Genomic DNA, 24234 nt, shown 5'->3' with positions numbered 1-24234 from the left:
GATGAAACAATATCGAAAATATTAAACTTGACATTAAGTCACCTTAACTTCCTTATAATGAGCAAGTTTCCTGTATGACTACTTTGCGTAACGTTTTTTTTCTGCTTAGGACAAACATCCAGACTTTATTTTTTACGTCGTCGTGTCAAGAACTGAGGTCAGGTGAGCAGACAAATTGAATAACGCGCGTTATTATATAAATAGTGCCTGTATGGGAGGGTAACAGTTGAAATTGACACCCCTCAAAAACCAGTCAACCTCCGCTTCACGTCCGCTGACAATGGTTGTCTCGGGGTGTCAATTTCAACAGTTACATGTACCCTCCCAAACAAGCACTATTTTATGGTGTTACCGGTTGCCAAGTGTGTTGCTAACGCTGAGGGTAACAGAACGGATTACCAACTGCGTTTAAACCAATCAGATTTCAGTATTTAACATGAACGTATAATAAGATAATTTGTCTGCTCACCTGACGGCAGTTGACACGACAATGTCAAAAATAAACCATTTAATGCTTATATTTACATTCCCTCGCTGATGGAAATCAATTATTTACTTTAATAAATCAATACAAGTTGCAGATCATGGAGGGAGTAAATTAATAACAGCAAGAACAGCCGTTTCATAAAACTGGTTTAAACTGGTTATCACATAGACTGTTCAGTTGGGATTGACGAGATGAAAATATAATCCATGAAAAATAACTCTTGAAATTTTTCTTATAACAATAAAATCAACTTTTTTGTTGAATAATTGTAAAACATGGTGTGAATTGCATGTAAATTAATACGCAGTGATTAGTTGTTGCATTTGGAGGCATTTAAAGATCACAGAATTTAATGGTAAAAACACAGTAGAGTGTAAATATTTGTAAATAAAACACATTGAAAGAAGGTTCTATGCAATTTTTATTTGTTTCTGTATGATAGAGAATGTGAATTCTTTTATGTTGTTGGAAAATAATAAACTACACCTCTATTGAAGAGTTTCACATGCAAAATGAAAAAAAAAAACCTTAAAAAAAGATATTAAAGATGATTAAAAAAAATCCTTAAAACTGCAATCACACCTTCGTCAGGCTTACGAATACCAGATTTACAAAATGTGGAGATATTTTTTATCACATTCTACATATATACCAAGTTATGGAGTTGTTTCTGGTAAATTCAAAGACAGCAATGAACTGATAAAAAGAAATCTTATCTATAATGTCATACAGGGGCCTATACATAATGATATAGGATTGGAATTTGTTCTCGTTTTCATCAGCATTAAGGAAGATAACTCTACTAACACTGGACCATGACAACAGTAGTAGAAATATATAAACATGTACCGCAGTGTGGGGACGGTCAACACATAAAGAGAAAATGGTAATCAATGCTCATATATAAATATGCTTATTTTTAAAATATGTTGATTTTAATTTATATTTTTATTCCCTTTTTAAACAAAAGTGTTGTCAAAATGGATGTTAAACCCTCTTACAAAATAAAATATTGAACAAAAAATGTTTTTTTAATCTAATAAAGACAATAACGACAATTCCATTGTTCTTACGATTGCATAAATTAAATGTACAGCGTGGTAAGTAACGTCCGTGTTGTAAATGTATACGAATGCTTCCAGATTTTAATATAAAGATATGGTAAGACGGACAAGTTAATCTTAATAGGATTTGCAGTCCTGTATTATCCAATGGCGAAATTTTACAGAATTCATTTGCTTTGAGAATATTACATTGGAACACTGTTTATTGTATGACAGTAACTCAGATTGTAACTCAGAATTGTGTCCCCTTATTCCTTGTAATTAACATCTCTCTCTTTCTCCCCTCTCTCTCTTTCTCTCTCTTTCTTCTCTCTCTCTCTTCATTAAATAAAATTAGTCTATGAAATATTGAATTTATAACTCGTACACTACAAAGTAATACTATCACACATTCTATTTATTTTTACAATCATCTTTTTACAATGACATAACATGGCTGTGATAAAAATTTGTACATCAAATTAATTCAATAAATAAAGGCTAAATAAGTGTGTCATCATTATCACGTGAGATTTCTTTGTTCTATCACATTGTCACTTGGCCTACGGTAATAAAAGCCAATCAAAGAACACCTTAGAAACTGAGATGTTGAGTATAATTTATAATTCCTTTTCCCATTGTTAATGCAAACACAGTATGGCGTAGTTTGATAAAAATAATATAAAAACCCATTGATCTGGCATTTAAATTTGTGCGATTCTTATTCCTAACAATGTGATCACTTCCTTCTGATTCTAAATCCGAGAAACTGTAATTAAGTCCTGCTATTGTTCTAAATGTTTCATTGCACTGTTTATCACAATGGTCACTCGTATCGATCAAGTCTACTTCACCTTGATATTTGAACCACGATTCTTGCATACCATTCACTCCTGACTCCTAAACAGGAAGCCTATTGGCTGTGTTCTGTGATTTAATGATGCCAGCATCTATAAAACACGACATCACAGAACATGGATTTCTCCCCCGGCAAGATCATCAGGAACAGCCTCTGTAACAGGAGTCGGCAGAAGTGGCCCAATAACGACCTTGACCTTTAATGACCTGATTTTCGTCAGACGTCGGTGCCCACTGGTAGCCCCTTCTTGAGGGATATGGCCTGTTTCCTTTGACCTCTGACCCCGGGTTGCATAGCTGGTGACCCCAGGGACTGGAGATTTGATTGGCTGGTTTTGGGGGTGGCGGGAGATCCCCGGGAATGAAGACTGCTCTGACTATTTCGTGACGTGACATCCCCACCGATCATCACTCCCCCTGATCCACCTGAGGCCTGGAAATAAAGCAGACGTCCCTTTAATACAGACGTAAATCTTGATGTAAAGCACTATTTCATTGGATATCGAAAACATTCACACAACATATGAATATTTTATCAATTTATGCATATGACCATTTATGGCGAAACATTATTTAATTTTTGGCAATTACTGGTACCGGTAATAATGGATGTCGAGAGAAATTATTTTATGCTTTTTTGAACATTCTACTGGTTTACCGTAACGTTTTAAACACATAACGGTCTGCCTGATATATACAGTACATGTATAAGATTTATCTGTTTAACTGTGCATTATTAGACTGCTATATAAATATAATCTACTGCACTGTATCAGTAGCATAATCTTAAAACCCATGCTTATAAAAAAAGACACATAGACAGTGACATATGGGACCAAGAATTCACATACTGTGTGTATATATATGGTCACTATTTTCAGTTAATAACTATCTTATGGTGGAACAGCATAACGATTTATGGGTGGTTGCTATCTATATATATAGATGGTTTCTATTTATAGATGGTTACTATTTATAGATGGTTACTATTTATATATCCCACTCACCACTCCACTGTCTAATGATCCACCACTGCTACCTCTCCTCATCCCTTGACCTGTCAATCAAACAGTACCCATGAGCAACCACAAGGTCATGACCTTTTTATACTAATATATCAACAATGGGTTGCGTTCAAGATCGTAGCTGCTACGTTTGGCTACGTAGTTGAACGGTAAGCTAGCCTGGCCGCTAGGTAGATATTCGTAGCCTTAATATTTTATGCTAACCATCGAATTCAAGATGGCCACCTTAGTAACCACTTTGTAACAAACACAAAAACTATTTATATAGTGATATTTTTATCCTCCTTAAGTTATAATCAATTTTAACATGTATATTACTGCTTGAAATTAACAAATTATGTCGATGTAATTAGTCTTTAGTTGAATATTTCCAACTTCAAATCTAAACGTAGCAGCTAACCTAGCGGTCCGTTCACCAGACCTAGATATCTACAACCTAGCGGCTAGGCTAGCAGCTACGATCTTGAACCCAGCCCTGTAGAATTCACAGTTATACCTACAGAAAATGCTGAAAATTGTTTGAGTAGTTATTTCATTGCTTCAATTGTTGATTTAAGAAAAAAGTGTTTTAGTTTAAAATAAATTGGTTATTAGGCAAAAGCTATACAAAAAAGATGTAAACACCAGTAATTATTATTAAATATCTCCTATCTAAAAAAGAAATGAAAATGGTATTGATTAATCGCAAATGTTAATACTTGCTGTCAATAAAATCGCCATTTTCATTAAGCCTGCCTGTTCCTAAGGTCATATTCAACTCGGTGCAAAAATAAATTATCAGAATTTAAAATTATAGAAACAAGCCATTGAAGCACATACATACTTACTTCTGCTACCAGTTGTAATAATTGCTTGCAAATAATGTCAAAAACAAACCAAATATAAACAGGAAAAAGGCAAACTCCATGTCCCTTTGCCAAGGAAAGAAATGGCATTCACCATATAATTGTTTACATGCATCAGAATTTGAAACTGTTACTTTCATTCGACATGCTATGCTAATGAGTAAATCCCCAAACGCATGCTACGGAGCAGCATTATTCATATAACTTAAAATAGAATTAATTGCTTTTGTCACCTGTCTGAATTTCATAAGGACATACTATAATGAAATAATAATTGATTACGTATTTAACACGATACCACTATCTACCAGAGGAAAAGAATGTGCAGTCAGGATTTTTTTTAAATTATGCTAACTCTATTAATCGATCTATATTTCCATTATTTGCTTTTCAGAATTTTTTAAACTATAGTGTTCATTGTCATTCCCTTAAAAATATTCAATTAATACTTGTTAAAACATATATGATAACAGGATTCCCCCCTTCTTCTCCACACACAAGTATGTAGAGAAATTCATACTTTAGATGTTAAGAAACAACACTGCCCTATTATTTTATCCAAATGATGCTATAATGGCCATTCCAAGTATCCAACTTTGACTATTTGCTTTGTCAAAACCATCCCATGCTGTGGAGTTTGCAAACTCAAAAATGCAACAAAAGTAGGTCATGCGCATGCGTACCTTGGCAGAGATCAGTGAGAGAGTTGGACAGAGGAAGTTTCTGCAGAGCGGGACAGTCAGGGGCGGACAGTCTATTTATAGATGGGTCTGATGGCTTCATCAGTTCATACATTAATACGCGGGAGTCGTCGTTGGCGTAGTGTCTGTCAAGAGTGTTGTGATTGTTGCTGTGTTTCTGGAGTTCTTCTTCGATTCGCAGTGTCTCCATTCCATTGGTCTAGAAATAAAACATACCACAAAGTGACAAAAATGCACTCAATATTCATATCTAACCAAAAAACATTAAACAAAATTTTTTTTCTTCCAAGTATAAAAAGCATTGCTTTGAGGAAATGGGTTTGTTTTCTAAAACTGCAAAAAATATGTTGTTTTGGATCTGTTTGTGCCACTTTTTACAAAAATCTTCTGCAAAGCATCTATATGATTATAACATAAATGCTGCAATTTAGCATGACAATATTACCTCTAGTATGGCCTCTCGAAGGTCCTCTACAAACTTTTGCCGATCGTGGTCGTTCCTTGCATTCAGAGTTATCAGGACTTTGTTGTTGACTCCACTCACTAATCGCACGCCATATTGGTAATCTGTAATTTTAAAAAATCAACTGTTTAAAAATTGGATATAAAATCATGTCAAAGGGTTTAGTAAAACTACATTGTCTTCATTTGTTAGTAAATGATTTAGAAATTGTTTCTTATTTAACCTCTGAAACAAAAGGAGTAATTTTTGTTCTTTCAAATTTCTGATTGAAGTAAAAATGATAGCATCATGCTGATTCTGCCAGTTACTTTTCCTTCAGAAAAATGATATTCAATAAACAGAAATAAAATCTTGATTTTTTAAACAAGAGCCCCGTAGACCACATCGCTCACCTGAACAACAGTTCCTTGTATCATTTTAAACAATTTTTTAAACAATTTCCCTTTAAATTTCTATGTTAAACTTTGAACCCCTCTTGGAGCCCCAGTTCAAAATAGACATTATTTGAGGATGCTTGCATAGTTATCTCACAATTTATTTTAAGACATGCACCCTATTTTCACTGTTTTGTAATTTTCTCCCTTTTAAAAAGGGTTTTGCCCTTTTTTTTTTACATTTTAGAATTCCCTTCCCATAAGAATGCTTTGTACCAAGTTTGGTGAAATTTGGACGTGGTTTTAGAGAGGAAGTCAAAAATGTGCAAAGTATACAGACAGACGAACGGACGAAAGGTGATCAGACAAGCTCACTTCAACCTTTGGTTCAGGTGAGCTAAAAAGCATTGACTTAAGTTTTTGACAAATGATCTATAACTAGGGATAACTGTAATGTATCAATTGAAAACAAACCACAGGATTTTATCGTAAATATGCCATTACACCATTAATTTCTTTTTCTTTTTTTGTTGACTTACGTGATGTTTCAAACAGGAAGACCTGCATGCTGCTGAGAGGAAAGGATTGTTTGTAGGAGTAGGTGATACCCGACTTCTTCTTACTGAAGATTTTTGTAATCTGAAGACAAGGAGAATAAATCGTTGACTCTCTCATAGTTACACAGTCTTAATCAATTTATCTGATTATTGACCAGTCAGAGGAAAATACAGTTCTGATTGAATTACAGTTGCACCTATTTGATGCAGTCATACAGAAAAAGAGTTATCTCTCTTTGTATACTTACCAGAAGTAGGTCGTTGAACAGAAAGACCTCTCGCTGATGGAGACCAATTTTCTCTTTTTTATTTGGATCGTGAACCTCGTACAATCGACAGTAACACACCAATCGGCGATGGGGAAGAGCCAGTTGCTAGAAAGAAATTTATGTTTGGAAAATTTTTTAAACAATATTTTGCATGCTTTCCTAGAATACAAATTAATGACAAAACTCATCTTTATTTATATTCTGCAACTACCCTTGCATTGATCGACTAAAGGTGACCCAATAAATCAAAGCTATATTCGGTCAATGTCCCGATAAAGCCTCACAATGCATTTGACCAACGTTCTAATGTACTGTGAAGTCATCTTTTTTGCTTCATTTACTCCATGGCGTCACGATTTCATCTGCAGATATGCAGCAACTTTTGTTGAATAAAGCTCGTTTGAGGCACTTTAATTAACATGTATTTTCTTATGTTGCTGTATAAACAAAATACATGTTACATGTAAACTGTCTTGAAATAAAAGCCAAATTTGGGCTCGGGTCAAAATGTGAAGAGGGCTTGGCAAGCCTCGCCGTCTGTCACATTTTCTTACAGAAATATAGCTTAAAATTATATATAGCTAATATTCAAATAGAGGTTAAATTTCAATACAGTAACCATGTATCTTATATGTACACAACTATAAACACATATCTTGGTACAACAGAGCTTTGGACAACATTTATGCACACATCTTTATTTGTACAACACACAATTATAGACAATAATAGACAACTCTATAGTTTATAGAACACAATTGTAGACAAAAATAGGCACCTCTCTAATTTATAACACACAATTGTAGACAAACATAGACACCTCTCTAGTTCATAAAACACATTTGTAGACAACAAAACACACCTCTTCAGTTTATAACACACACTTGAAGACAATAGACAATTTCCTAATATACAAATGTATACTGAAAACATATTTTTTTAATCTGTGCTACACACATCTGTAGACAACAATAGACACTTCCTTAGGACACATATAGATGTAGACAACAAAACACATCTCCCCAAGACACAGGTACATGTAGACAACAATAGTCACCTTCCTAAGACACAAACACATGCACACAACAATAGACACCTCCCTAAGACACAGATACAAGTAGACAACAAATGACACCTCCCTAAGACACAGATACATGCATACAACAATAGTCACCTCCCTAAGACACAGATACAAGTAGACAACAATAGACACCTCCCTAAGACACAGATACAAGTAGACAACAATAGACAACTCCCTAAGACACAGATACATGCATACAACAATAGACACCTCCCTAAGACACAGATACAAGTAGACAACAATAGACACCTCCCTAAGACACAGATACAAGTAGACAACAATAGACACCTCCCTAAGACACAGATACATGTAGACAACAATAGACACCTCCATAGGACACAAATATATGTGACAACAATAGACACATCTCTAGGATACAGATACATCTAGACAACAATAGGCACTTTCCTAGGACACAGATGCAAGTAGACAACAATAAACTCCTCTTTAGGACACATCTATACACGACAACAAGAATAGACATCTCCCTAGGACACATATACATGTAGACAAAAATAAGACATCTCCCTAATGCACATACACATTTAGACAATAATAGACACCTCCCTAGGACATAGATACATGTAGACACTCACTGGTTTCTTTCCCACCACGGTTTGTTCGACCTTCATGACCTGAGTCACATGATCCACCCCTGCTCGGAATTCCTGGGTCTGTATTCTGTTATAGATTCCGATCAACATGTCCCGGTCCACATCTTGTCCATCGTCTATAGCTAAATAGTCAGATTAATACAATAAGGTTAAACTATATTACACAAAAGGAATTGAATATCTTGAAAAATTGTTTAATTTTTTATTTGAAATTCAATGAATTTGATGTTGAATTCAAAATCAAATCTACAATATATAGGGTAAATTATTAACTCAAACACAGTATTGATAATTTTTGCCTAAAATCACACAAAGCATCCACTGCAGATTTTTAACATGAATTATTTATAAGCACTTACGATCCTAATATATTTTTTGCAATTTGATAAGAGTTCATCAGAATTGTGTAAGATAAAAATACTTTGTACGTAAACTTTCGTTGGTAAATACAGCATAGAGAAAATTCTGAATACATACATGTCCTAGCTATAATTAGAGAACAGAGAAAGTCATTAAATGTCAAGTTATTTGCTTCCTGTTATGTTTTACTATTTAACAACCATGGGGTTTCAGCTTTGACAATTAGCGAGCCTGATCAACCCCCCACACCAAACCGTCTCTCCCTTTATCAGACATCTGCTTTGATTAACAATGTCTTTTGGGGGGAATTCAGAACATTAAAAATTTTAAGGAGACACAGAGTCTACAAACTAAACCAGCTAAAAAGCCCATCTATCTATCTTTAACCCCCCTCCCCTTCCACCCCTCCACCTCCACCAGCTGAACAGACATCACTGAGCGAGATATGATCATCTATACATCTGTCTTACAATAATCAGCCCCTCCTCCTGGATATGTACTTTCCGAGTAAATACTTCTAACATACGTTTAGACAGTGACATGAGTATAAATGAACGTTCTGTACACAACTAAAATCTGCCATGTATATAATTATCCTTTTTCTGTATTTTATCTTGTCTAATGTTGTCAAATTTTTAGAGATCGATTTCTAATTCAGCAAAGGATTCATAAAATGAGTTTTCCATTATCCAATTAACATTGACTTGATTAGTGAAAGGTATAAATTTTTTCCTGATTCTATAAACAGAGCTAAGTGATGCTGACTGTTACCCCTGCACCAATCATCGTCTTTTATTAATTCCATTTATATTCAATGAACCTGTAAAATGCATTCCTCAAATATGTCTCTACTTTGATTTTTCAATCCAGTTTGAATTAATTATGCAAACAACAGAGATGCTTAATTAATACATTCTTCAATTTTAATTATTTTACATTTTTCCTTTGAAATTCATAAAAATACGTACTGTTCACCTGTCAATTTTGGAATGGAGATTTTATGATTTAATAAAATTACCTCGTAAGTTTCTTATGAAATCTTCTACTTTCATTTTCCTTTCGGCCTTGATGCTGGAATTATGGGAGTCTGTATTTAACATGATGATGGCGAATGCCATGAGGAAAATTGTGTCCAGCGTTCGGAAATTCTTTATTTGGTCCGGATTACATGTACAGTAACGATTTGCAAATGCCTGTAAAAGTTCAATATAATACAGAGTTCACCGTTTCATACTCATGCATATAGCCTACTCACCATAAACCAAATAAAACACCGTCAACATATCTATACATGTATCAAATTAATGTCAGGATGAATTTGAAATGAAAAACTGATTCTTAAAGCTAAATTTGCTGTTATTTTTGCAAATGAAATAAAATAGATATCCATCACACATGTATTAACAACTAAGTGTACAAGTGATTTGAGATTTAAGGAATTTTATATGGCTTTATCTGACTTATCCAATTTTTGCCCCCTGTTCCTATTTCTGAACACCTAACAGAAGGGGATATCACCAGTCAATTTACCTCCATTAACCGCTCGATCTTCTGGGCTTCACCCTGTAACATGAGGAAAAGGAGATTAATCATCATGCAGATAAAAAAACCCAGATTAAACTAAACAAAAAGAAAAAAACAACATACAGGGGGAAAGAACATCCATCTTGTTTCGACATTATTCTGTGAGGTTTCTCGAGTTTATCTTATAGACAGATGGTGCTCTATAAAGGTTTCATGATGATTTGGATTTGTTTCTCTCCCCCCCCCCTTTTTTTGGAATGGGGGGGGGGGGGGGATATGTACTAACGTTTCCCTGTTTGTATCTATAAATAGCAGTAAGGGACTTACGGGCATTCTGAAGTGAGACTGGAATTTCCTGAGGGCCATGTCCACCTGTAATCCTGATAGGTCGATTTCTTGAGCAAAGTATCTATAAAAAAATCAAAACATGATCAATATGTAGAAAAACTCTGTAAAAACTTTTCATCGCAGATTCTTTTGCATATTACAGTGTCTACTGTTCAATAAAGACACCTTATTGGTCATAAAGAGTTTACTGACAAAAATCAACACTGCTTGCCAGGGTCCTCTCTTATGGGTGGTCACTGATTGGTTGGGGGACGGGGGTAGGGGAGGGTATTAATTACCACCCACCAGAGCCATCACTCAAAACAAATTTGCCACTGTAATTATCTGGTCAACGATTATTGATCACATACATGCATCGACTGTACAGGTACTTCATCCTACCATGGAATTTAATATATACTATGGAATCATCATTGTTCATGGGAGACAAATATTCATGGCTTTCGTACCAACACTTGCCCACAAATTTATTATTACATCCCAACAATCCTATATACAAGCATTTGTTTAATACTTATTAAATTTATCCCATGCAGCTACACATCCAACGAACCACGAAAATTTTGGATAAGCACAAACATTGACCCCAACAAATGAAAATGATTCCACAGTATACAGAATAATCAAACCCAACGGTCGATACAAATCCAATGGTATCTATTAGTTTATAGAAGCACATTTCTATACATATTTCATTATAAATTAATTTTGTTTTAGGGATATCATATTAACATGTCACTGGGTTTAAAAAAAAGAAGTAAATGATATCACCACAATTATAACCAAAATGTCAAAAGACTTTTATTGAAATTTTCAAATTTCAAAGATAAAAGAGGTAGAAACAAAAAAAAAACTGGGCAGGAAATGAATGTACATGTACCTCTTCAGGGCTATAAAATACACAATTTTCAATAAATCTGATCATCACAGCTGCGTTTTCAGAGATAAATTCGGCGCTAGAAGAAGGCCATAGTTGGAGACTTTCCATTAGATTTCACTGATGATATAACATTTATCTATCTATCTGATGCACAAAACATATTAACTCTGTATCCCTAAGCCTTGAAGTAAGTAACAGGGATATGTAAGAGGAGGCTAGGTTCCTCAGGACTGGGGGTAATAACGTTCAGAATCTCCAGGGGGCGCCACTAGAAGTTCAGTGTATTTTCTTGTAATTCTGGATTGCTTCCAAGGAATACAATATGGAAAAAATAACCAATATTTTAAGCAAGACAAAAAATGTTAATCACTCCTAACATTTTAAGCCCATTTTTTGTGCATCACTATAATGTATATATACTGTGTGGTACATGCACCATGATCAAGGCCTAGGATTAATTTGTTAGGGTCAGAGTTTATTTACATTTACACAAACACTCTATAGAAGGTGTTCTAAAGCAATGGTAATGCCTACATTATACACACTATGTTATACGTTATAATGATAGTTTCTTGGTGTCACCAGAGAATGCTCTGTCTCATGAAAATGACACCAGGCAGAATGACAATGAAATGACCCATGGACAGACACAACTTCTACACACCATGATAAACAAAAGTTAGTATTGTCTCAATTTGTGGATAGCCCAGAACATAATATTCAACCTCAAATGTCCATCTGTTTGTCCATCTGTCATTTATTTCTTCATCCATCAGTCTGTGTGTTGGTTATTTGGGACACACCATGTCCTGTCTGACTATTTACTTACTGTAAGACCTGCTGGTTGAACGGGTTCTGCAGATTGCCCAGGTATTCCCCGATCATCTGCATACTGAGCTCGAGGCCTTTCCTGGTGATCAGAAAGTGGGCCACCTCCAGAGGTGTTTCCCCAATAAATCCATGGTCACACAGAAAAATGATGCCCTTCTCTATCTTTCTGTGTAAAAAAACATACAAAGCGATAGGTATATAATAAAGATTTTTATATCATAAGAGAATAATTTTCTATACATGAATAATACAAATTGTACTGCCTCAGGTTGAAATCTTTATTATTGATATGATGGTAAAAAGCTGTAACAAATGAAATAAACAAAACTAGAGACGAGCTCGTTGCAAGCAACGATTAGGTCTTCCGTCGTAGCTGCGTCATACTTGTGACGTAATACAAAAATTGATACCTGACCATGGTGCAATATTAGATGTGTAAACACTGTGTAAAAGAAACAAAGTACATGTATATAAGCAAATACAGATCTTTCAAAGTTGTCTGAAGTTTGATTCGCCGCATGTTGTTTTTTTGCATGTGCATTTTATTTTGAGAAACTTATCTAATCATCATAATTGACTCAATATACACAGAATATGGACGACGATTATAATCACACAGTGGGTATGCCCGGTATGAACGTAAAAAGACCAAACATTTTACTCGCATTTTTAATCGAAAGCAAGGGCCAATGAATCTTTTAGAATGTATGCGGAGATCCTCGAAATTTTACAGGGGGTTCTGAAGAATAATTTTGTTTTTTGAGGGGGGGGGGGGGGGGGGGGGAAGGGGCATGCGCGGATAAGAAAAATTTTCCTGGGGTGGGGGTTGAGTGTCTGACGGTTATTTGAGTTTGCCTGGGGATGTCCGAGGCATATTTTTGTAATTTTATATTGTACATGTAATGAAAAGAAATTTTGCGGGGGTTAGGGTTGGGTCTGGAACCCTCACCCTACTCTTCTAGATTCGCGCATGGGGAACCGATGCCGGTAATTTAACGGTAATTTTAACCCTTTTTATTTAATTAATCATTTTCAAAATTATCGGAATTCCAATATTACCTTTAAACGCAGTTAAAACTTAAAATACGAACCATTTAGTCTCAGTGAGTATTCGGCCAACATGCGTCCGCGTACGAAAGAAATGGCAACATTCAAGAAATTTTGATGGACAATCTGGGTCCTAGGTCGTCCATCCGATTCTTTTTCAGACTAAGAGCTACAAAACTGCACTTAGAGAATGTCAAACTGATTATGTCAATTTATTTTGTCTCAAAGAATCAGTTTTTTTTAAACAATAAAGATTTACCTTAAAAACAAAAGGAATCGGGCACAATTTTCAATGTTAGCATTTTACAATTTAAAGGTCTAATAAAATTTTGAATGAAGTTTCAAGATACTACTCTTCGTTGTTTTATACGAAATATTGCATGGAAAAAAGATTTACATCGCATATATATTATAGAACTAATTATTTCTCTTTTTTATTTACATCAAAATAAATCCAAGAAAAAATCTAAATATTTTTTTTCCTTTATATGTGTTAATGAAAACGTTGGTCAGCAAGGGCCGGTTCTATGTCGTGCAAGCACCTACTTAATAGATTGTTACACGGATCTACCACGATGACAAATATCGAAAAGGCAATATTGTGGGTGAAGGATGAAAGTGTAGTTTGTTTTTTAGGTTTATTTTTGATAATTATATTTATCTGGATCAATTTCCGTTATGAAGTCAAGCATATATTTTCATATTATTATTGACTTAAAACATGTTGGAAAAAAGAAATATTGTATCAAGCAGTTAGTTATTATGCGCAGATCATGCATTCCTCTATCGTTTTCACAATTGCATGTATCAGTTACTACACGATTTTGCTTACGGAGAAATAAATTTCCAAAGAGATGATATAGTTATCAGTTAAGTTCCAGATTGTCTTCTGCACATGCAAGCACGTGTGTAATCCTGATTTAAAAATAGGTATAATGGCCGGGGGGGGGGGGGGTGGGGGTCATCGCAACAAAATTGTGTATTAGCGTACTAGAGTGTACATTGTTAATTAATGATTGATGTTGAATTGTTATTAACAAACAAAATCATAAATTTATAATAACATACATTAAAATGCCAGGGAGTTCTGCTGGACGCGATTTCATTTGTCTTCAATTAATAGGGTGTAAGGATGCCCGCCTACTTAATACATATGCTCACGCGTCAACCGATTAAAAATGACTGTATTTTGGATTTATAAATCGTTCTAAAACATTCGATCTGATATTTCGTTGTTAACAATTCAAAACTTTGAACGATTAAATTTGTTTTTATACCTACCCCGACCCTCACGGAAAAATCCATTCAGATCAATGGAAATTTCATTTACAAGACTCCGCGCCAGAATCAGAATGTCTCATTCATTAATTTTTTCGTAGTTAAAGTGGACGAGTCCAAAATAGGAATAGAATAGGAATAGGAATACCATGTGAACATATGCTGTGAATGCAGTTTACTTTGCGTCTATTATTTTTATTTTGAGAGTCCTTTTTATCATGTTTATCATGGCTTGAAAATGACGGAAGGCCCTTGAATGTTGTTATCTTTATGCAGGCACGTAGCATCCTTTTTGAAAGTGGGGGGGGGGGGGGGCAGACTCATCCAAAAAATCTTGACAAGCAAAAAAAAAAAAAAGACTTTCCCAAAATCTTCAAAATCCTAATCCGGAAAAATTAGTTGCTGTGAGAAAAAGTGTGATGGGGGGGGGGGGGGGGCACCCACAAGCTTGAATTAATAATTGCCTGACGATGCATCTTTAATGTTTCAACATTTATATTCATAATTGATGAAAACGTTATATGGGATGTAATAAGCAACAATGAGCAAGATTGTTCAATTAAAAGGGCTTTTCACATTGCACGTGTGTAATCCTGATTTAAAAATAGATTGCCATATTTGAAAGGTCAAAAATAAAAGAGGGAGGTGTCATCGCAACAAGATGATACACATTGTCTAAGTAGTACAATGTAAGTAATAGTTGGTGTTGGATTATCATCATTAACAAAGAATCATCAGTTTGGATTAGTTAAAACAAATACAAATTCATATAATTGGAATATTTACTGGAGGGGCTACGTACAAGTAATTCGCCGAAGTGGGGTACGTGTGACCCTATTTTCGATCAATTGGGCGATTTCATTCATCTGGAAAAGGGTTTCACTCGCGTGTACAAATGTAAATGTACATCAAACAATTGCTAGTCAATTAAGTGTGTATGTTAATTGGATAGATTTCTTCTAAAACATTCAATCCAAAGTATAATATATGTACTTATTAGTTGACACCCTCCCAATGGATCTATGCCGATGGATCTATCTGAGATCTCAGCTATTGCGTGAATGGTAAAAAAAGACTTCGCGCCATAATACGTCTCATTCATAATTTTGGCTCGCCGATTAGTGGGCGAGTCCAAGTAAGGCAAGAGCACATGATGTGTAGATGGTCTTACCCACTCTATTTTCTTAACTGGTCATATAATAGATAGAGATATCATGGATCTTTCACTTTTGTCGGAGCATGTAATAAATGGAACCAAAAAATAAAGTAATTCTAATTGAATTAAATTGAAGTTAAAATGTAAATACCCCCTCCCACCTACGGATTAGGATTTTCAAAATTCCCCATTTTTTAAATTCCTTGTCACGATTTTTTTTGGATAAAGCTGCCCACCTACCCCCTACCCCCCCCCCCCCTCCCCCCCCCCCCCCCCCCACACACACACACTTTCAAATAACGATGCTACATGTACGTGTTTGAATATCCTTTCCTATATGGTTAGAAATAACAAAATGTCTTTGATTTTGCATCTATTATATAACAAATTCAATTTTCAATTTGGCTGTTTGAGATTATTCGATACATGTACATTCCTAAAATGATTTAAAATAATGAAATGATTTAATTTCCAGTGATATACAGGTACATGCACTCGATCGAAGAAAAAGATTGAAATTGCTTCTAAACTCTGCACGTTCATTTTAATAATTTATGATCCGCAGCGAAAATTAAATTTAATTTCTTATAAGATAGCCTAATTGATACATGCATGCTTCCATTGAATAAATTTGGGTAGTCAGGCAAGCTTTTTGGAAAGCTATTGCTTGTATAATATTAAGGTCAGACGCGACCTTCATGTATCTTCCATTTTTTCCTATCTCCACAATGTGAATTAAGATTTCCACTTTGTTATTTCATAATTAAATTTTTAGGTAATATGATTTTTTTTGGTTTGGATATAAAGTGTTCAAATTAAAATATATAGTATGACTTAACTTATAAGCATTCAAATGCATTCTGCGTGCTATTTTAAGGAAATTTCGAAATATTCTAGCTCCAAAACGAGCCTGGTAATGTACTCTAAATTTTTTGGAATTAACAGGTTTAAATGTTAATAAATAAGGAATGAAATATCAAGGAAAATTATATAAAATTGAGGAACGTCTCGTCTGTCCTTAATTAAAATAATATAAATAGACATCATAAATCCCATATCAAACGACATATAACCACTTGAATCTGCACGTCTGTTAATGAATTTATGAACAGCGGGAAATTCTAAGGTAATGTTAGCTGCAAGTCTGTACAGCCCTTGTATGAAAAATTTCGGATGGTACTCAATTTTTCCAGACGGAGAGCTACATATATGCAGCTAAGTTAACCAATAATGCTTCCGATGAAATACTTTGTTTAGTAATGCAAGGTTTTAAGAGAGCAATACTTATTTGTTTAAAAAATAACACCCTAATACTTCGCATTTTATTCGCTGTTTGTAGAACAAGCAGAACCAGTATCAGTTCGATCCCTACCGTATGTACATTGTTCGAATTTAATAGTCCTTGCATTGCATTGCTTTGCATGTACAAAATATCTTTTAAAAATTCAACACTGAAAGTGTTTATCTATATGGCTATTAATCTTTATGTACATGTACACATAGCGTACACATGTGATTCAAAATACCCCAAACGGAAAAATTCACTTATTGAGTCTACATTTTATAGAACTTGCAAAAAATACATTGCGGGTCTGAATGTTTGTTAATGTGTCAATCTATCAATATACAGTTTGTTAATTTTTTTCGATTGCTAAGGCTACATCGTTTTTGATGAACATTGAACAACATTTTTTCCATGCCATTATTTCCACGGAAGATAGCGAGTACAATTATAAAGCACAATTTATTTAATTATCTCTTTAATATTGTGTACTAGTATGTAGTAAATAATTTATAAATTGCTGCCGAAGGTTGTTTGGTATTTTCGTTTGTAGATGCATTGCAAGTAAAAAACGTGAAACGCGGGGCAAGTCATAATTAATATCCCTAATAACCGTTACTTAAAAATAGCGGCTTTGGATTCAAATATTATCGTATACGAATATTAAGTTCACTTTTTAAAATCATCTCCACGATGATAATATTATATCCATCGGAAATCAGTATTTTGTTTTGCTTTAAAAGAAATGTTCTATCGGGAGCAATCCCACGTTCGTTTAAATTGCCAGCGTACATTTGTCATTTCAGTTATACACATTGTGCTTTATATGACGGCCGTGTATACGTACTGTAGAAAAGTTGAGTTTAATTACCATGCATTCGAACCATTTTATTAACACATCTCCCAGTACTGAAACAATTCAAAATGTCTCTGTTACAGTAACACAGTGGGGCGTTAAACATGTGTACGTCCAGCTCTACAAGCATATGCACTGTCGTCAAGGCGACGGCCTGAATACAGCTAGCGACTCTTCTATCGATCGGTTACCTGAGTCTCGTAATGCATCTAAATATAGAAAGGGGCACAGTTATGAAAAACAACAAAAATAAGGTCAAAGACGTTCATCTTTATGAAATGAATATGTACATATGAATAAAAACATTTGGGAATTTTATGTAGAATTATTTTTGCGCGCTGCATGTATCAGTTAGTGCATTACAAAAAGCCCTTTCATAACCTCCTAAACGTGCGCACCCCCACAAAAATGGACCGAACTGACAACAATTGTTTCTGCAAATACTGGCTATAAATTACGAAAACATTAAATTGAATACCACGGAAGGATTCAAAATTAATTTCTTTACAACTTTGCTTCAATAATGCATAAGAAATTTTTATTCCTTTACAAGTTATTGACAAGAAACTTTTGACGCATCTAACTCCCTAATTATAGGGGCCAGCCCCTTTTTCTGTATACCGAATGAAAGGTCTTGGTAAGACCAAGATCTTTTAAATTACATGTTATAACAAGTTTTTATCAGGTAGAAAACTAACACGGAAAATACGCGAATTTTTTGGAATTTTTTTCGTACCTTTGTTTCAACATCTATACCACCCCTTTTATTTGCATTTAAATAATAAATAAAATATATCTCGCACAAATTAAATGTATTAGCGTCCAAACCAGCCCATCTTTGAGACTCTGCCAGTCATCGTTATAGCTAAACCCCCCTGGACAAAAGAAGTCGTTAAATTTTACCAAAAGGGGAATAACTCAAAACCGGATGGGGATTTTCCTCAACTAAAATATGCAACGACAACATCACGCGGCATGTTATCAGTCCTGAAAATTTCAAAACAATCGGTGAACAAACGAGCGAGATATTAAGGATCAAAGTTGGCGTCTAGAAGAAAAAAAAAAATAATAAGAAATTTGAAAATTTTTCAGAATAATAGTAAGGTCTTCCGTTGGAAACGGAAGACCTTAATAAGTAACTGAATCAACAGTGTTTTTTACATGTACATAGCCGAATAATAATCATTAGTGACAGTAACGGGTTTCCATAGAATAAATTTTGGCGCGAAAGTTTACTTACATATAGCAATATAGATATAGTACAAATTGTAAATGAAATAGCAATCAAATACTTTCTTTAGAACTCAGATATACAATAAAGCTGTGTTAACGAGGACGAGTACAGAATGAGTACGCACGCTTTCGCGCAGCGTTTCATTTGGATTGTGACGTCATCTTTTTGCTTGGTTGACGCCATGGCGTGATAGTTTCAACTGCAGATATTCAGCGAAGTTTGTTGAAAATAGCTCGTTTGATGCTTAAAATTAATGTTATATTGTGGAATAAACATAAATGTCTCGAAGTATAAGTACACATGTATATTTGGGCTCGGGTGGAAAACGTGAAGAGGATTCAGCAAGCCTAACCCTCTGTCACGTTTTCTTAACCTTCGTAAATATAGCTTAATTCATATATTTCAAGACAGTAACCATGTATTTTATAATATGTTTTACGGTGCGACCGTTGGTGCGATCACAGCATGTGATCAAACAATGAATTATAATAAATCAATAAAAATAAAATTAACAACGTGAAATTCGAATGCTAAAAAATAAAACATACCTATTTTTCAGTAAATTTTCATTATTCATAGTTTATAAGATTTGTAATAATTTATTTATTTATATGTAGAACAGTAGTTTAATCTCAGATACAATGTTGTTAAATAATAAAGATTTTAATATATAAATATTCATTGCACTGTATCTCCTCTTTTAAAGTGATTGTAACGTCAGTTCATTTCCCCTCTCTTTTTTTTTGCAGGAGACATTTTTTCTTAAACTTACATATAAAACTTGACTCATCAGAGAGCCCCCCACCCCTGCTAAAAAATTTTTTGTCAATTTACACATAGAAAATCGACTTTCCATGGATTTGCCCCCTCCACTTTGAAAAAAAAATTAATGTTTAATATTTTTTTTAATTTACGCTTAAAAATATTTGCTTATCATATTAAAAGAACAATGTGTTGCCCCCCCCCCCACCCCCCCCCCCCGCATGTAATAAATGGAAGTGAAAATAAAGAAACCATTGAACTGCTAAAGAGCTGAAGAATTAGAATTTTAATGATTTTTTTTTCTTTTCGCTTGCAAAGATTTTTTGGATGAGGCTGCCATCCACCCACCCACCCCTTTTAAAAAAAGGCGCTGCTACGTACATGTATACGTTACAGGAAATTACCGTAATTATAGTGAATAAAATAAATGTGAGCATTCATCCAAATGAGTGCAATTTACAACTGTTTCCTGTATCTGAAGAAATGTCCTTATTCATCAGCTGTTCTTTAGCTTAGCCTTTGCAAGATTTTGGTCATTTCAGCAGATTTACATTATCTTCAATAGAGCAATGTCCCCTTTTCAGTGCTTATTGTGACGTCAAAGCTGACGTTGGTTAAGTGTCGTCTTACTCTTTAAAACTCCCCTGAGAAATAAAAGTACGAGAAGTATACTGTTTTATTTACTTAAAAAGCATGATGTTCTTAAAATTACACATCTTATAAGCTTCTCAAAGGTTTTACTTTGATTCTCGGGAGAACAAGAGGTTGGAACGTGAGGTTGGAAACCATTGGTACTATGAATTGTGGGTCAAAATTTACTGACGTCGAAAAAATCTATCGGATCAATGTGTAAACCTTTGTGACGTCACTCGATTATCTTTAATTGAGAGTGTACCGAGGTGAACTTTAGAGGTAGCATTGACTGTAAGTCGTATACATCGTTATTGTTTTTATATTGTCTTGCTGATTCTCGTGAGAGTGTGAAGTGATAAAAATTGCCATGATAACAGGGAACTACTGGGACGATTAAAACAATGCATTACTAGTCCGATTTACTGACACCAAAAAAATCCGTTGAATGAATGTGCAACTAGTCCGAATTTTCTATTCACACACGCCTTGCCGGTAGAGCTCGCTTCGCTCCGGCGCTGCACGCCGACGAGCTGCGCTCGCTATTAATGACCCTTAATATGTGATGATGTTATATGTCTTTTTATTACTTAAATATGTCTCAATGTTTTAATAATACTATATAGATCACCTTTACCGCCTTTGTCAAATAAAACATAGCCATTATTTGACGAATCTGGGAAATTGGGCATACAAAAGTCAATTTTGATAAGACCCCTGGAACAAACCAGGAGGTAAGAGGTTTTTTTTTATTTGACAATTTGATGCCTTTTAGCAATAACTTTAATATGTAGAACAGAAAAAGAAATCCCTAGTGCAGAAGTTTTAAAAAAAATGTAAAAAATGTGCAAAATATGTACATTTCATGCAAAATCCCATAGGGGCCTATGTTAAAAGATTAACAAACTTTGAGATGACCCCCTAAACAAACGGTGTGGTAAATGTCTTATTTTTTAATCTTAAAATAATAATTATATCAGTAGAAATTCATGTAAAAAATGTCATCCAAAAATCTAGGGCAGAACAAATTAGACCCGGCCTCGTTAAATTGACTCAGGTAGAAATATTTCAACGATAGTGTAGACCTTACGAATAATCATGACTAAACTTTGACACGATAATTTATCATTTAGACGGTAAACAGCTGTCAAGAAATAGATGAGATGCTTCTGATACACAAAAATAACACAAACAATGAACTTACACTGTGGTCAGCAGCGGGAATCTAACAATAATAGTAAACAAATTCAAACGTTGCAGACCGCAACCATGCAGTAAGTTGACATATATAAACCGGAAACAGAAGAGTTCCCAAAACTACGGAAGCCGGGACAGAACACAAATATCGGTCAAAGAGATCTAGATGATCCCTGTGATACACATGTAGTCTGCTCTAAGTTACTGTTGCCGTCAATCTTTGATGAATTTTGTAATGAAAATACACATGACCTGTCATGTACCATGGAACCATTTTAACAAGGCCTTGGACTTTCAGTAGGACGTAACTATTTCTTGCGTCAAAACAAGTTAAAAATAACGCTAGTCTTAGCTTAAAAGCCAGACAAATATCGTTGATTTCAAAGAACCATTGCTGAATGGCCAGCAATGAAATAGACAGGTCACAATGCCGTTTGGTGCAACTACACAAAGTCCAAGCTCTTGTTAAAATTGTTCTAAAAAAAAAATGTAATATTTGTTCATTGACACTTTTTCAATTTCTACCCAGAGAATTTAATAGGGACGCAAACATATCTTTACTGTAGATTTATAATGGAAAATGTCACTCTCTACCATCGCCTAATACATTCACTGTGTCTGAGATAGGAACGAACAACAACTCTGCATGGGAGATTGGGAAAATGTGTATATACATCTTTTCTTCATTCGGAAATATTCGGGACTCCTCGCAGAATTTTTTAACGTTATTATACGCGTACTGTTAATGACTGCTCCAATCCAAATTCACCAACGACCTTTTTTAAATTTTTGGTTGCATTATATCGAAAGCTGAAGCGGTAAAAGGGTGTTCCAAAAAGATAATCTGGACTTTTTTTAATCCTAGTGGATGAACGTAGTTTGGGCACAAAAGTATTTATGATCAGTATTAATCCAAATGTGGAGAAAGCTGAAACCTTAGACTTGATGTTCATCATTGTAATTTATAAATAAATTTATAAATATTTATTTCTAAAATGTCATATATGAAAATGTTATATAATGAACGAAACAAAATGTATGAATTTCTGTTCCTTTCTTTTTCAATCTCTCTCTCTCTCTCTCTCTCTCTCTCTCTCTCTCTCTCTCTCTCTCTCTCTCTCTCTCTCTCTCTCTCTCTCTCTCACACACACACACACACACACACACACACACACACACACACACACACACATCCACTATCACTATTCTTCAGTGTATATATGTTATATCAGAATTTATCGTACTACGTATTTAGAATAAAGACCATGCGCAAATCCAGAAAAATTTTTCCGGGGGGGGGGGGGGGGGGGTCCGAATTAAAACTGGCTAGGTGGAGGCTAAACTAGTCATCAGAAATCTTGACAAGCCGAAAAAATAGGCCTAATTCCCAAAATCATGAAATTCCTTATCCGTGGAGAGTGGGGTGGGGGGGGGGGCGTAGTAATTGTACATTGTATACATATTCACCAAAAAATAAAATAAAATTACCTCAGAAAAAATTAATTACCAAACCAAAATCATGAAATTCCTAATTAGATGGGGGGGGGGGGGGGGGGGGGTGCCAGGGGAGGGTGGGGGGTCCGAGGCATATTTGCGGTAATTTTACTTTGACAATTTAATAAATTTTCATTTTCTTGACCTCCCCCCTACTCTAGATCTGTGCATGAAGACCTTAATGTTGTCTTTAGGGATATCTTTAAAAATTAAAATAAAATATGAAAATTCGAACAATGATTACTAGTCAGCCCGCCCGCTGACTAATTAAGTTAGGAGTAAACTTCAAATGCACTTGTCTATATGGGAATTTGGGGAATGAAATAAACAGTCCTTGTTAGAGAAATTCGATTAAGTTATAAAACTGGTCAGTCTCTGGGTCAATCTGCACAAGGTCAGTCACGCTGATGGTATTTGAACACTGACCATGGAAATTGTCTGCAGACACGGTCCCAGAAATATGGGCACTGGTTTGCGACGTGGTACCAACGATATCAAACGATATTCTTGCAAAGTTACAATTAATGGCAAATTAAATGCATTTACTGTAGATTTCTTGATAAAATTGTTGTCCATTGTATGTACACTGCTACATGCTTGTCTGAGCTAATCATAAAAAATCTGACACGCATTTCATGATTGTTCTGGAGACCATATATACTGTAAATTCCTAATTTAACGCAAGGAATTTGTATCTGCGTTAAATCGCGAGAAGCACCGATCGCGGATATAAAAATATCACCATAATTTCTGAGAATTGGAAACAATAAGAACTATGGATAAATGTTCCGCGTTCGCGATTTCATATTATCGCGTTTTGATACAGAACAGCAGAATAGCGGAATTAACTACTCGCGTAATATAATGAATTTACAGTATTGAATTTTAATATAATCTGGTCGAAATTTCTAACTCTCCACTTTTATTTGTTAATCATTAACACAACTTAGACATCAATTTTAAAGTCGTTGCCACAATCGGCAGCTGTTCAAAATGTTGAACTGTTCATATAAAAAAAGATGTATTCGAGTATAGGTA

At 34.7% G+C, this 24234-nt stretch overlaps 2 protein-coding genes across 8 annotated transcripts in view; one reads left to right on the top strand and one right to left on the bottom strand.

Annotated features, from left to right (window-relative positions):
- The window catches only part of LOC105339367 (uncharacterized), a 113397-nt gene that overhangs the window by 35403 nt on the left and 53760 nt on the right, over positions 1 to 24234 (top strand). The gene's annotated exons all lie outside the window — the stretch shown is intronic.
- Positions 1928 to 22299, bottom strand: LOC136275115 (IQ motif and SEC7 domain-containing protein 1-like). Its single transcript, XM_066083434.1, has 13 exons — positions 22264 to 22299; positions 21710 to 21822; positions 12259 to 12426; positions 10529 to 10610; positions 10208 to 10240; positions 9696 to 9870; positions 8300 to 8439; positions 6602 to 6727; positions 6336 to 6435; positions 5405 to 5526; positions 4942 to 5158; positions 3396 to 3445; positions 1928 to 2821 (listed from the first exon to the last, which is right to left on the bottom strand). Exons 1-13 carry the CDS (start codon positions 22297 to 22299, stop codon positions 2606 to 2608), a joined length of 1578 nt encoding a protein of 525 aa, XP_065939506.1. The 3' UTR covers positions 1928 to 2605.

The sequence above is a fragment of the Magallana gigas genome, chromosome 4, assembly GCF_963853765.1.
Source record: "Magallana gigas chromosome 4, xbMagGiga1.1, whole genome shotgun sequence".
Lineage (NCBI taxonomy): Eukaryota > Metazoa > Mollusca > Bivalvia > Ostreida > Ostreidae > Magallana > Magallana gigas.
The sequence above is the reverse complement of the archived record's forward strand: the minus strand, read 5'-3'. Positions and strand labels throughout refer to the sequence as shown.